Genomic DNA, 14,037 nt, shown 5'->3' on the forward strand with positions numbered 1-14,037 from the left:
GCCTTCAGGATTGAAATCTGCAGATATTTCAGAATCTGTGGTTTGCAACAGATGCTGTGAACACAGCAGCAGGGGTCTGCACCAAACCATGGCACAACCTACCAAGTTCTGAAGCTTGCGCTGAAGTGGCTATTGAGGAGCAGACACAGCAAACCCTAAATTCTCCCAAAGGCAGTCTTGGATGTTTTATTTAAATGATGCCTCCTAACTTCCTTTCTGAGTAAAGTTATAAACTAGCCAGGAAGTCTATTGAAAATGACTAGTTACAATTTGGTGTTGTTATTGGTCTGCTTAACAGATATTGATGAGTGCGAGAGAGGAACTCACAGCTGCAAAGTAAACTTTGTTTGTCAGAATACAGAGGGATCATTCTACTGTGAGTCAAAGCAACGTTGCATGGATGGGTTTTTACAAGATCCTGAAGGAAACTGCGTTGGTAAGTTTGACCAATCACACGTAAAGCAGCGCTGCCAAACTTCTCTCCCTTTTAGCCTGTTCAAGGGATGTGCATTGACTGCATGTATTTTTCTTTACATCCTGCTGTGAACTTAAACACTGCTGCTCTTTTAGAGATATGCACACTTGCATATTGAATTTGAAACTACTATCGTAGCAGGCCTCCTTCAGCTTTTATCTTCAGAGAATAATAAATTGAAATGAAGAAGAAGTGAGAGCTGGAAGAAAACAGACCTGAAAGGTTAAATAGCTTGTCTCACTATTCTAAATTTTTTTTCTTTTTTTTTTTCCCCATTAGATATTAATGAATGCACATCTCTTCCTGAGCCATGTAAGCCAGGATTCAACTGCATCAATACTGTTGGGTCTTACACCTGCCAGAGGAACATGTTGACATGCAGCAGAGGTTACCACTCCAATGAGGATGGAACTCGATGTGTTGGTAAGACCAAGCTCCAGTCTCTGCCAAGGTGCCTTCTCAGAGGAAGAAGTACATTTCAGGTCTAAAATAACTGCCTTGAGTTACTTCCAACAATGGGAATTTGTTACATGCATTTGCAGTCCAAGTGGCTCAATGGTTTGTTTGCACTCCAGGATGCTTCAGTGCTGCAGGGAGTTCTGGGTACCATGCGTGACGTTGCTTTCAGCTGCTGATGAGATTTACTGACTTCCTTTCTGGAGTGAACATGATTTATTTGCTTTTTAATCTCATCCTGCTGCTCGAATCATGATCCTTCGCTGTTTTGCACAGTATCTCAGTGTAAGCAGTATGACCTGAATCTGTGCAATGCAGCATATTGGAAATAATGACTTTGTGGACTCAGGAGGGTAGTATCAAGTGCATGTTCTTTGTGGCACTACAGGTGTTCCCCATTCACACCCAGTTGTGTACATTTAGGATAAATTCTAATTTTCTTATGAAGAGGATATTGGAACATTCCCATATGCTGGCATGCAGCTCAATACTGTCTTGTATTTGTTCTAAAGGGTGTATGGAGTTACTGACTCAGAATATCATATGTCCTATCTTACTAGCATTTGTTCCACAAATTAGCCTATTAGGAACAAGAGGGCTGAAAGCTTGATCCTTGGCTTTGTATGTCTGAATCCCTGTGCCCTGTGCTGCATGGGGTTGGAAATCGTAAAACAAGAGCTGGAAACATAAATGGCAAATTAACACTTGTAATGTCATTTGTTGTGATCACTTGAGAGTGATGAAATCTTAATGATTTCTACTTAAGTCCCCTCTGAATAAAAGGAAGGATGGCAAATAAAATTTGTTTTTTGTGATTCTGCAGGTGTGTAGTAGCCATGTTTGAGGCTGTCTGTTAACTCAGCCATGTCTAATGGCCTGCAGTGAAAACTGGTGGAGTGGATAGAAGACCCCAGGCAAAAAAAAATCCTCTTTCTCTTTTTTTCTTTTCATTATCCTTCATGATTTTTCTCCCAGGGCCATCCAAGCTCTCCTTTGCCAGTGAGAAAATGGGAAAAAATTAAGCAGGGGAAGACAGGGACAGTTAACATGTACCTGAGGAAACTGAGAAAGCTTCCTTTCCTTTAGGGAGTTGCTTCCTAAACTTAGGACAGCAGTGTGGTCTCATCTGCTGTCTTGTTATACAGTAGCCTGAAATATTCTGAGCGTTATGAAAGGAAGACCCAATAGCCGCATCTGTCCCAGCTGTTGTGGAAAAAGAGTTCTTCCTCTGATATTTATTAGTCCTGTTTCAGCAAAGACAATAAGATTAGGTACATTTGCTCCACTTGAAGCGTGAATCCAAGGGTTTTGGGGCTACCACTCTAATTACTGATGATACTTTTGTCTTTAATTTACATGACTGACAGTGTTTTTAAGGAGGTTATATAAGGGTGCTGCTCTAGTTTGGGAAAACTAATGATTGATGTTGACTAGTGATTTCTGCTGTGTGAGTTCTGTCTGCAGTCTTTCCGTATTTATTGGTGTGACTTCCTTTGGGGAGGTGGAAAGCATGGAGATGAAAATGAAGAACATGTGACCCTAGCTTCCCCTCTCTATGCTAAAAGCTTTCTTTTCATCAAGGCATTACAATGGTTAACTAGGTTCCCGGTTCAGATTTACTCACTGTAGTAAATTCACCATCTGGACATGGCTCTCCAGCAGAACTAAGCTTCTGTGGTCATCTCTGTTTAGAGGATTCTCCTCTCTTCAAAATGATTGTTCTTCTGATCCAGTAAATGAATTATTAAAGGCGACCTCTTAGATTTAACTGAAAACCACTGTAACTATCATGAAGTGCATCATAGTTCTGGTGGGATGATATATGAGCACTAGTTAAAGGCTGAATGCAGCAGGAGATATAGTTTGGACAAACTAATGAAGTGATTGCACTTACAAATTCATTGCAAATAAAACTGCTGATTTGCAAATGTTTATCCACAATTAAAACTTCTTTGTGGTAAAGCTACCTTTGATCTTAGCAAAAAAATGAGAAGACAGCATTTCAGCAGAAATAAGCCTATCAGGAATCCTTTCCTGGGTGACTGGCATCTCCAGCCCCAGTGCAGGCAGGGACTGCATTGGTAGGAATCTCTGCTGAAGTATTTGCACCTCTCACCATGGTTGGAACAGCTTCTGCTTCTCCAGATCTAAGATTCTGTTATAAGGAGCTTGCTCCCATTTCCCTATCATTTTACAGAAAGTGTCTGCTTTCCAGAGCTGAAGGCTGTTGCGTGGTGAAGAACTGTCCAGGAACCCTTTGAAATGAAATAGTGCTTGAATTTGTGAGTTGAAATAGGGCAGCAACTGAAAGCTCTGCAGTAAGGAGATCCTCCTGCCTTAGACTGACATCCTAATTAATTTTACATGAACAGTGACTTGGATTGTCAAAGTAACTGAAGATGTGGATAATAGAAAGGAAGCAGAATCTGATGGCTTAGGAAATGGCAGTACTCAGAATACTTGAAGAAATACAAGTTTCTGTGGGTTAATCACGCTTTCTGATGCTTCTTGTCACAGATGGTTACAGAGAATTGTTAAATACTGATGAGCTATTTAGCCATGTTGCGAGTCTTGTAAATCAGCCTGTATTGAAAACTCTCATCTCCATCTGCGAGTTTTTAAAATGAGATTGGAAGTAGTGCATGTGAGTGCAGAAGCAGCTAATTTGTTGGTGTAGGATTTCAGATGAGAAACCAGGAGGAATATAAAAATGTGAGTTGACTGGGATAAGTACAAAAGATCAACAGTGGGAAAGAGCAAAAGGTACACAACAGAAGCAGGATTGAAAAGACAACTGGAGTTGAAAGCAGCAATTGCTTCTGTTTAAGGAATGAGCAGAATTTCTGGCTGGTTCTTGGTTTGCTTTAAAAGGCTCACAGTGGCTCACACAATGGCAGAGCATCAGAACAGGGTGTTTAAGTGGTATGGTGTGATCAGAATTAAAATGTGTTTACACTGAAATGCAGAAAATGCTGAAAAGCTCCATTGCGTTGAAAGTTGCCACTTTCACTTTTAAAATAACTTATTGCTTTTCAAAAGTTTGGCTTAGAGAAATGTGAGTCTGACAATGAGAAGAACCGAGTGGACAAAACAATACTCTCTCTGCTCTGTCAATTAGACGAATCGTATACTTTCTGTCCTTGTTATTTACTTCTGTTTTTATTTTCTTTCCATAAATTGTGACGTTCAGCAAACTTTATTTAAACTAATTGCTTTCTCTGGTTCTGCAGATGTGGATGAATGTCAGACTGGCGTACACCGCTGTGGCGAAGGACAGATTTGTCATAACCTTCCTGGGGCTTATCGCTGTGACTGCAAGATGGGCTATCAGTATGATGCATTCAGCAGGAGCTGCATTGGTATGTAAGGTGCAAGCTGAGATGAAAAAACTGATTGATTGAGCCTTGGACCTCAAGGCAGTATTTAGCACCATTGTAGTGTGCAGTTATTAGTTCTGCAATGCAGTGCCTCAGAAGATAATGGATTCAACTCCAAAGCAGCCGCCGCTCAGTCGACCAGCTATTTAGAGCTCTGCCCCTCTGCAATGGGTGTGGACCAGGTGTCCTTGGTTTAGTTTGGCTGCAGGTTATCAGTTAAAGTCATCTGCAGAGTATTTTCCTGCAGGTTATGCTTCTCCTGCTGAGGAAATCTGTCCTTCTAAAGTCTTCACAACTTCCTTCGTTAGAGACCATGATAGAGCATTTTGTATTTTATCACTGCTATACACCAATTAGAGCACAAAGGCAAACAGAAAAAATCTGAGGTTGCAGCATTTCCTGCTCTGCAAATCAATCTCTGACACTTAAAAAAGTATCCTGCATCTCTTTTAATGCTTTTGTTTCTAAGTCAATTGTATATTTGCTTGTTATCTTGTCAGATATAAATGAATGCTGGAATTACCCTGGACGCCTGTGTCAGCACACATGTGAGAACACCCCCGGCTCCTACCATTGCACTTGTTCTTCTGGTTTCCACTTGTCTTATGATGGAAAGCATTGTGAAGGTATGAGATGCATTCTCCACGAGGATGAATTTGCAATGTGAATTAAGGAACTCTAGAGAAGTTGAGATGAAGTGTAAATACAGAAAGCCTATGATGTATGCACGCTGAAATTTTAGGTACTGAATTAAACATTCAAACTCAGATTGGAGCAGACATATCCTAGTGCCTTGTACTTACCCAGTCAGCAATGCACCTGAAAGTCTTCCCCATAGCTCCCACACAAGCTGTGATCCCCAGGAGCTGGGCAAAGCTGCCAGATTTGCAAAACTGATTCCCAACATATCCTTACAAGATTAAGACACACAAAGCATTCTGGGCACCTTTTCCCACACCATCTTCTATTTACTAATAACTCATTGTACAGTTATAATCTCTTAAGCTTCCTTTTTTTTCTTTTTTTTTTTTTTTTTTCAATAGAGTGCTAAGTGATTGGCCATTGTTCAACCTTGGCTTTGGACATCTCTGCCTTATGCAACACAACTACCATTTAGAAGCTATGTCACATAGTTTAGGCATTTAGGCTTTGGAAAACAATGGCGTATCGAAGCAGAGGGGATTGTGGTTTTAATGCATACCAAGATACTCTTCTCCAACTAAAGAACATCTCTTACGACAAACCTTCCAGTATATGTGATTTGGATGCATTACTTTTACAAATTCACTGGTGCTCACTATGAGTAAAACTTCTCTTAATATTTATTTTCTTTTATCAAAAATCTGGAACTATTGTAAATTTCTGTTGTTGCAATGGATAGGAGTGCTGCAATTGAAATGTTATAGTGGAATATCTTTTGCCCACAGTCACTTTTGCCGTGACTTAAAAAGCACCCAAAAATTCTGTAGAAGCTTTTGGATCCCATTTAGAATATTTCAGCTAACACAAAGCTTTGATTGTTTCATTTTTGTTTCTGCAATTTCTTCTTTTCCCTCACATACCTTTTCCTTTCCTTCCAGAGGAGAGAAAAAGGAAAAAAATGGTAGTATTAAAATAGGAGAGATTTCATTTAAAATTTAATATAAATGAAACTTAGTAGTGACAAAACTTTAAAAAAAAAATAGAATGAAAAGATTTGTTTATTTTTAACCTATTTTTAATTAGTAGCATCTAAAGTTCAAAACAAATGTTGGCATGCTTACATTGGTATATACATATACCAGTGATACCAATGTTTACATTGGCATATACATAAATGAAATTCAGGTGCATTGTACATCCTCACGCTCCTGGTTTTCTGCACAGGGAGCAGACACATCTTCTCGGGACAAATTAGCTTATCTTTATCCACTCTGTCAGAAGAATCTGCTAGCTGATTTTAGAAGCAAGAAATAATGAGAGATTATGGATTGTGTTCTGAACCAATAAGGCAATGTCTGTACCTTTATTTTTGGGTGCAGATGTGAATGAATGTGATACAAGTCCCTGCAGCCAGGAGTGTGCCAATGTTTATGGTTCCTATCAGTGTTACTGCAGGCAAGGCTTCCAGCTAGCAGAAGATGGCCATTCTTGTAAAGGTAAGGCTGCCGCTTTGTCGGGTCAAGAGAAGTACGTATCACTCCTTCACAGTAAGTGCTGTCTGAATTTCACCAGCACCCAATGCTGCAGGTGATGCCCGAGGATAATTGTGAGTTACACCCTGCTGCAGAAACTGCAAACAGTAACTCCAGCTGTTGGAAAATGCAAGTCATTTTCATGTCCACTTGGGGCAGGAAGGTACCTGTGTGACCATACAACCAGTGATGTTATTGTTTCATGGGGCTACAGCTTACAGCTGAAAAACTTGGGACATAAGAGGGATTTATTTATGCATCATCAGCAGTAACTACGACTCAGCCAAGGCTGGATGGAGGCTTTCTCTGACTTCTGCTTGAGGTGAGGAGTGAATGAGCAGCAGTGATCAGAATGTAGTGAGGAAGTGTTTTAGCTTTTCCTCTTAACGTTAGCAATACTAACACGTACTTTAGAAAGTCTCTGTTTAAGAAATGGTGAAGAAACCCACAGTCTTCCAAGCACAAGAGAGCTCCAAAAACAATCCTGGAGGATGAATTGCTGAGGTACTGGGGTGGCATTTTCAAACCCAGATGTCCTCGGCTCACTGTTCCTTTCCATGAGTTCATGGAGCAGTTCAGTGTTTGATGTTTCAGAAAGCACCATCGGCCATACTAGAGCAATGTCAAATCTTCATGGTTACATTCTTCTTTAAGAATACTTTAGAAATGAATAATGTACAAATTTCCTTGCATTCTACTGCCTTTCCTTTGAGATTTCTAATGCTTCTTTTTTTTTTTCTTTTCATATTTATAATTGCATTTTGTTGTTGTTTGCTTGTTTGTTTTCCCCAGATATCGATGAGTGCACGCAGAGTGCGGGCATTCTTTGCACTTTCCGCTGTGTGAATGTTCCTGGCAGTTACCAGTGTGCTTGTCCTGAGCAGGGATATACCATGGCAGCAAATGGAAGGACCTGTCGAGGTAAGGAGGAGCTGAAAGGAGTATGTCATAAAGGTTTAATCCTCAGAATGATCTAAGACATAAGATTATTTAATCAAGTCTCTATTTTGGATGTTAGCCATTGTTAAAATGCCAGTATTTGACAAAATTGCCAGATATTGGTATCAACAATGTCATTTTTCCTCTATTTTAGAGAAGAATGGTGAGGCTATTTAACTGTAGATGTGAGCTAATTATTTCCTAAGGGAATTCACATCATCACCTGAATTGAGGCATCTGGTTGCTTCCATGGGCACCATGGTTCATCAGATCTGTTTTTTTGGAGGTGTCCAAATCTGTGGCTTCATTGTAAGTTGTGGTTTCCTGCCCCAGAAAACTAGGAAAGTTGATGTAGGAGCTGTAATGGGGATGTAGACATCCTGAAGTTTGCCACCTAATCTTAACTATGTTGGTGTTTCTCAGTATTAGTGTAACCGAAACGTGTCCTCCCCTGCAACACCCCTTGTCTCCAGATTCATAGAAATGTATGCTGAGTGCCTCGTTTTTTTCATCTGGTGTGCAGCTGTCTGTTTTTGAAGCAAAAATACCCTGTTTCCAGAGGATGCACTGACTCTGTAATGAAGATTGAAGATCTGATTACCTCTATGTACTCTACACGCATTCCTGCACTCGGTTACACTCACTACCAGGCATTTCCTTCTCTTACTTTCTCAGGAACGCTTCATATAGCATTTGGTTACGTATTCCCTATGCTTAAATTCTTTTCTTGGTGGTAACTGCAGTGAATTTACACTGTGTAAATCACAAATGGCATGAGCATACTTGAACCTGCCTTGGACCAGAGAAATGAACTGAATGACAATAAGAATTTTCCCAAGCTGTTATTGTTTTTAATCTGATTTTGAGTAAGACTTCAGAATCCACCTCCAGTTATATCCACCTGCATTTATATTCGTATGTAAAAGTCACATTCCAGAAAACCTGCAGCTGTCACTTTCCTCAGGCTTTTGTGTTTGCCATTAATTTTGAGTGCTGGCCTGCTTGTTGCCACCTCAGCCAGCACTGAGATTGGAGACGAGGATGTGTTCCAGAGCTAATGGTGTGAGTCATTGCCTTAATCTGCCAGCACAGCTCTCCTGAGCCGGAGGTACCCAGTGTGCTCCTGGCGCTAGAGGTGGAAGAAGAACATTTGGCACATGCACATATAGATTGCACTTGTATTGTCTATCATGTGAATCCTCACTGCACATTCACCCTTGGTGAAAAGGGCTCCTTTTACACAGAGCAGCCCTGCTGAGTTAAATGGTAACATACAAAAAACCTTTCCAAAGAACCTATACCATCTGGCACATGCAGCTTCCTTAGAGCATGAAGTTGGTCTACTTGCAGAACTCTGCAGATGTGCAGCAGCTCTGCGGATGGCTGGGTAAGCTGGCACTTCGTCAGGCATTGGAAAGAACACTTGGATATTTGCCATTTTTTTTGCACAAATAAACACACAGCACAGACTTCTGAGGTCTGCAAGTGTGTAGTTACAAGTCTGGGCAGGGTTAGGTATTGAGGCCTCCTGAAAATATGGTCAGAAAAACAGTCTGAATTGATGTCAGCTGGATTATAATCAAAAAGGTCATGTTGGCTTCCATCAGGTGAGGATTTGGCCTCACTTACCTGTCATCTGACCAGTTCCTAGGAGTTACTGGTGTACATTCTTTGTGCCCTGTTTTTTCAGACAAATGAGTCGTGTCTCATGTAAAAGCATCTCGACATATGGATCTTTTTGGAGAAACTGTGTATGGTATTTTGCAGCGTAGCCAAACTGGTGAAATGAGTGTTTTCATGACAATGATTGCAATATGGAAGAAATTTTCTTTTCACCTAGGGGCACTTTGGAGAATCAGCGAGGGATTTAATTTACTTTGATTCTCTCTTACTTCCTATTGTATACTTTTCTTTGCAAGACTTTCAAACTAGTTAGCACAGTGTATGAGATCAGTTCTCATACCAGGGCGATGTGGGGAGAGAGAGGTGATAGGTTCCCTTCAAAAAGTCTGTCTCCTCTGTGACAACTGGCAGAACTGCAGAGTCCTGCACAGTTCACGTGGTTCATCTGTTAGCATTTATTTCATTTTAAAGCCTCCGTGCGTTGTCTAGACATTTGGGAGTACACAATGTGACTGTGAGGTCCTTGCCAGTATTTTCTGTTTAAGCTAGATTCCTGTTATTGCGTCTGGTTTTCAGTGTTTTGAGGTCCATGGCTTGGGTATATGTGTTATTTAGGGACCAACATTTATGCTCTGGGCCATTGTCTTTGAGCTTTAACTGTTCTTTGTTGTCTTCTGTGACATTATTTCTTATAAAAAGGGGATCCTCATATTTAATTTAATTGCATTAATCTTAACTTAAACTATATATATGCTAGTTAGTTAGACGTTTCCCAGCTATTCAGCTCATTGCTGTGCTCACACACCAAACCATATGACCATCTCACTCATTTAGAAACATCTTGCAAGGCATAGGCTAGCTCTGAGCATGGAACTACTCGTGAAACTGTTTAAAAGCTATCTTCAGTGTGCATGGCTGCAGAGATCCTACAGAGGAGCTGCGGGGATGGACAGATTACCTGCTCTGAAAAGGTTTCTGCTGCCTTAGCCTACCACTGTCTGATTATATTGTTCTGTTTCTTTCAGCCTAGCTTATAACTATACTTAATGCAGTTTCTAACACATTAGGACCAAGAGACAAAATGACAACGCAGACGGTTCTGTCTAGATGTTCTTGTTCAATTTGAACCTTCCATGTTTTGTTTTGTTGCAGTGGGAATTGGCAAGACAGGAAGATGTTGGGTTTTAAAACTCTTTTCTTTCTCATGGTTATTCTCCACTGGAAGTTAAACCCCATGTTGCAACGGATATGTTTGGAATGAGATTAGCGAGGTTCACAGGAGTGTGAAAATGTTTGCAAAGCCATTGCAGAAGTCAGCCCTGGCCGTGTCTGGCCATGGCCTTCGGTATGCAGAGGGAGGAGCTGGAAAAAGTACCAGGGAATGGTGGGCCCCTTGTTTATTGTGTGATGTGCAGTGGTATTGACTACTTTTATTAACTGATAATGTCAAAGAAGCAATTTTTTTTTTTTTTCACAGAAGACATGAATTATAACAGGATTGGAATCTACGTGCTTCAGTTGTCACAACAAAAGCCAAAAAGTGACATGGTGAACCTGACACAGCCTACCTGTTGTGCATTTCACATCCTGTGTTTCTTCTGGGGCTCTCACAGAGCCAATCTGTGGGCAGTGGGCTGAGTCACTGAGGACTCAGTGCACCAAGCAGCTGAAGTGGGAGACCTCAGCTCACAGAACCAAACCCTGACTTGCTTCTCATGCACACACAGTCCACCTTGTAAGCACATTACAGCTGGTAAATTGTGATTACTTACCATGTCTTTTTCCCTTTGATTTCTTCTCCTCAGATATTGATGAATGTGCTATAGGAACCCACAACTGTTCAGCTGCAGAGTCTTGCTATAACATCCAGGGCAGTTTCCGCTGCCTGTCCTTTGAGTGCCCCTCAAACTACAGAAAGGTGTCTGACATGTAAGTATGGCCACTGCAATAGTACCCATGTTGGAGTTCTGTAGTGCTTTGGTGTGGGAGTGGTTCTAAGCACTCAGAGCTGTAATAAACTGCTTTGGTCCCTGGAGCACATACAGTTTTCATGTGCAGAATTGTCAGTTTTTCTCTTTTCCTTCTTCCAGACCCCAGAGATTACATTTATCTCCAGCTGCTGTAACAGCAGTCACCAGAGCTTCAGTCTTACTTTCGCATGCTTACCAAAGCTCTAAAAGGACTCTGTTTGTATCTAAGTTTTAAAAAATCTACTGCTGCAGCTCTTAGAGTGGTTTTAGGGCTCGTTGGTTAATATTCATGTTGCAGCTCCTCAGAGATGCTTGAAATGATGAAGGGCAGTAGGATAAGAAGGCTGGCAGGTTCAGGAACTGTTGGACTCCATAGCACCCAGTTCCTAAGCCACTAAGAAGACTTGGGAGCCCCAGCATCTCCCTGATCATTTCCTGCCAGCACTTTGGAAAGCCAGAGGAAAGTTTAAAAAACTCCTGTGTTGCAGAGTGGGAAACAGTTGAGTTGCAAGAGAAGCAGAAATATTGAGGAACTTGAAGAGAATCTCTTTCCGTCAGAAATGCAAAACTGCATTTGCTGTAGGAAATCTTAGTTGCTTATCACTTAAAACATTCTTTTCCAGCCTAATAGAATTAGCAGCTTTTCAAGCTGAGGACTTGGTTTTCCCTTGTTTTGATCTTCTTGGAGCACTGTCCCAAGTTCATGCTGTCGATGATGAATCAGACTCCCTCCAACCTCTGTGCTTTTCCATGATTGTTTTCTTCCTCTGTTGTACTCTGATAATTTTATCATCTATCATTTCTTTACGGATGCTATAAAAGCAGAGTAAGCAGCTGGTGATTACACAGGTGAAGGATGGGACTCTTGTTTGCCTAGCACAGGCTCAAGACTTCCTTGACTTTGTAGTTCTCTGAAATGCATATATGATTTACCCATGACATGGACACTGACAGTTCTTCATTTTGCTTCTCATAGGAGGTGCGAACGAATCAGTTGCTTTAATTATCTGAACTGCCAAAATACCCCGGTGCGCATCACCTATTACCAGCTGAACTTCCAAACCAACATCATGGTCCCAGCGCACATCTTCCGTATTGGACCATCACCTGCCTATGCTGGAGACAACATCATCCTTACTATCAACAAAGGAAACGAAGAAAACTACTTCAGCACTCGAAGGCTGAATTCATACACGGGCATTGTCTATCTTCAGCGACAGGTCAAAGAGCCTAAAGACTTTTTGTTAGATGTTGAAATGAAACTGTGGCGTCAGGGAACATACACTACTTTTCTTGCCAAAATTTACATTTTCATCACAGCTCATGCATACTGAAGCATGTATTGACGTTGGAATTTATTGGTGCTATGCTCTTTACCTGTTCTACCAAAGCTTAATATTGTTGAACTGGCATTTAACGTATCTAGCCTTTATATTATTTTTCTGTCATTGCTTTAAACTTTTTTTATTGGTTGTGTAAATTAAGTTAATTTTTTTCTTTGTTGTTTTGCTTTCTTATGTAATTCTTCACATCATCATTTGACAATGAGCAAAAGAAGGGTTAGAAAGGCAGTACATACACTGTGTTACATGCAGGAATCTTTTCTTAGAAATTACTTCTAGGTTTAGTCTCATTTGCAAGGTATTGCACTAGAGAGGAGAGATGTTCACTTGGGAGCATTGCTTTTTGCATTAGGAGAAAAAAGGCTTGAGCAGTTTCTCTTTACTACACAAACTTATGGTTTGGCCGCTGAAGTTTTTCTTTGTTGAGATACTGTGTCAAGGGCTGTGCATATACATTGACAGTTGACTCACCTCATATTACAGGTTTGTTTTCCTCCTGCCATCTTTTATAATATGTTGCCTTAAAATATATATAAATAAAAGAAAACTCCACCAGTGAACAAGCCTATGACTGAGCCTTGCTTTAGTAGGACTGCTCCTTTGATAGACTTTGGCAAGACCTTGGCCTTTAGAGGATATTGTGCTTCAGGGGAAAAGCTCGCACTGACATTTTTAATAGTTTGCTATAGGTTCTTGAATTCTTCTCTGCACAAAGGCGTTGTATTTAGGTAGCCATATGTGTAGACTAGATGTATTATAATTCTTAAAGGAAAGTCAAAGAGGAAATGTGGAAATAATCAACTGCTGCCCTTTATTTTAAGTCCTGTGTGTTCTGCTGAGGAATCATTTGCAATTTTAAATAAACAGAAGGGGAGTTGCTTCTGTTCTTCAGGAAAATTACTTCAATTGTATTACCAAATGACGCAGAGGAAAATGCTAGTTAAATTGGTGGTTTGTATTGTGCCATTTAGAAACAGCACAACTTAAGTTTTGAGTTGGATTTCCTCTAGTTCTACAGGAAACTGGAAGAGGTCCAGAGCTGAAGGCCAGATGTGGTAAAGCTTAGTATAATCAAAGTGTTTGTTAGAATTTAGAAATGAACATCAGAGAGTCTCTTTTTCTGAGGGAAAAGAGAAAGCTCCAGTGTTGAAACTCACTGAACTTCCTTTGTTCTGGCTATAATTACTCCGTAAAATGTTTTGATGGAAAAACATAGCTATGATGTATTGATGTTTTTTACACTACATTTTGATAATCTGTTCTTTTCTACAGTCATTCTTATTTTGACCGGTATGTACTTATAATTTTTTAAAAAAGAGAGAAAGAAAGAGAAATTAAATCTTATGGCTTTTTATGCCGTAATCAATACTTCTATTATATTGTAAAAATAGTTGTTTGAAATACATCTTAAAATCTTATAACCACCACCAACAGGGTGAGAGGGGAGATGTACTGTGTTCATTATGTCCCAAGGCCAACTTCTACCACTCCGGGTAAATTACTTCTTTAATTCAGACTCCCTTATTGATGATAAAGCAGAAATCTTTCTGTGCTTCACATCATAAAGACTTACTGCTAGAGAAGAAATATTGCTATTCCTCGGTTGTAAAATATGGGATATCTGAAAGCTTGCATACATTAAGTTTCTTGGTTTGTTTTTGTTTTTTTGTTGGTTTTTTT

General features: G+C 40.2%; 1 protein-coding gene across 3 annotated transcripts in view; it reads left to right on the forward strand.

The window, feature by feature from the left end:
* The window catches only part of FBLN2 (fibulin 2), a 116,807-nt gene extending 103,886 nt beyond the window's left edge, over positions 1-12,921 (forward strand). For all 3 annotated transcript variants that reach the window (XM_010718456.3, XM_010718454.3, XM_010718455.3), the window contains exons 10-17: positions 299-436; positions 755-898; positions 4,162-4,290; positions 4,809-4,934; positions 6,330-6,446; positions 7,275-7,403; positions 10,850-10,973; positions 11,991-12,921. In XM_010718456.3, coding sequence (XP_010716758.1) covers positions 299-436; positions 755-898; positions 4,162-4,290; positions 4,809-4,934; positions 6,330-6,446; positions 7,275-7,403; positions 10,850-10,973; positions 11,991-12,348 — 1,265 coding nt within the window. In that variant the 3' untranslated portion in view covers positions 12,349-12,921. The remainder of the gene's footprint in view (positions 1-298; positions 437-754; positions 899-4,161; positions 4,291-4,808; positions 4,935-6,329; positions 6,447-7,274; positions 7,404-10,849; positions 10,974-11,990) is intronic.
* Positions 12,922-14,037: the final 1,116 nt, after the last annotated feature.

The sequence above is a fragment of the Meleagris gallopavo genome, chromosome 14 (genome assembly GCF_000146605.3).
Source record: "Meleagris gallopavo isolate NT-WF06-2002-E0010 breed Aviagen turkey brand Nicholas breeding stock chromosome 14, Turkey_5.1, whole genome shotgun sequence".
In the NCBI taxonomy this organism is placed as follows: Eukaryota; Metazoa; Chordata; class Aves; order Galliformes; family Phasianidae; genus Meleagris; species Meleagris gallopavo.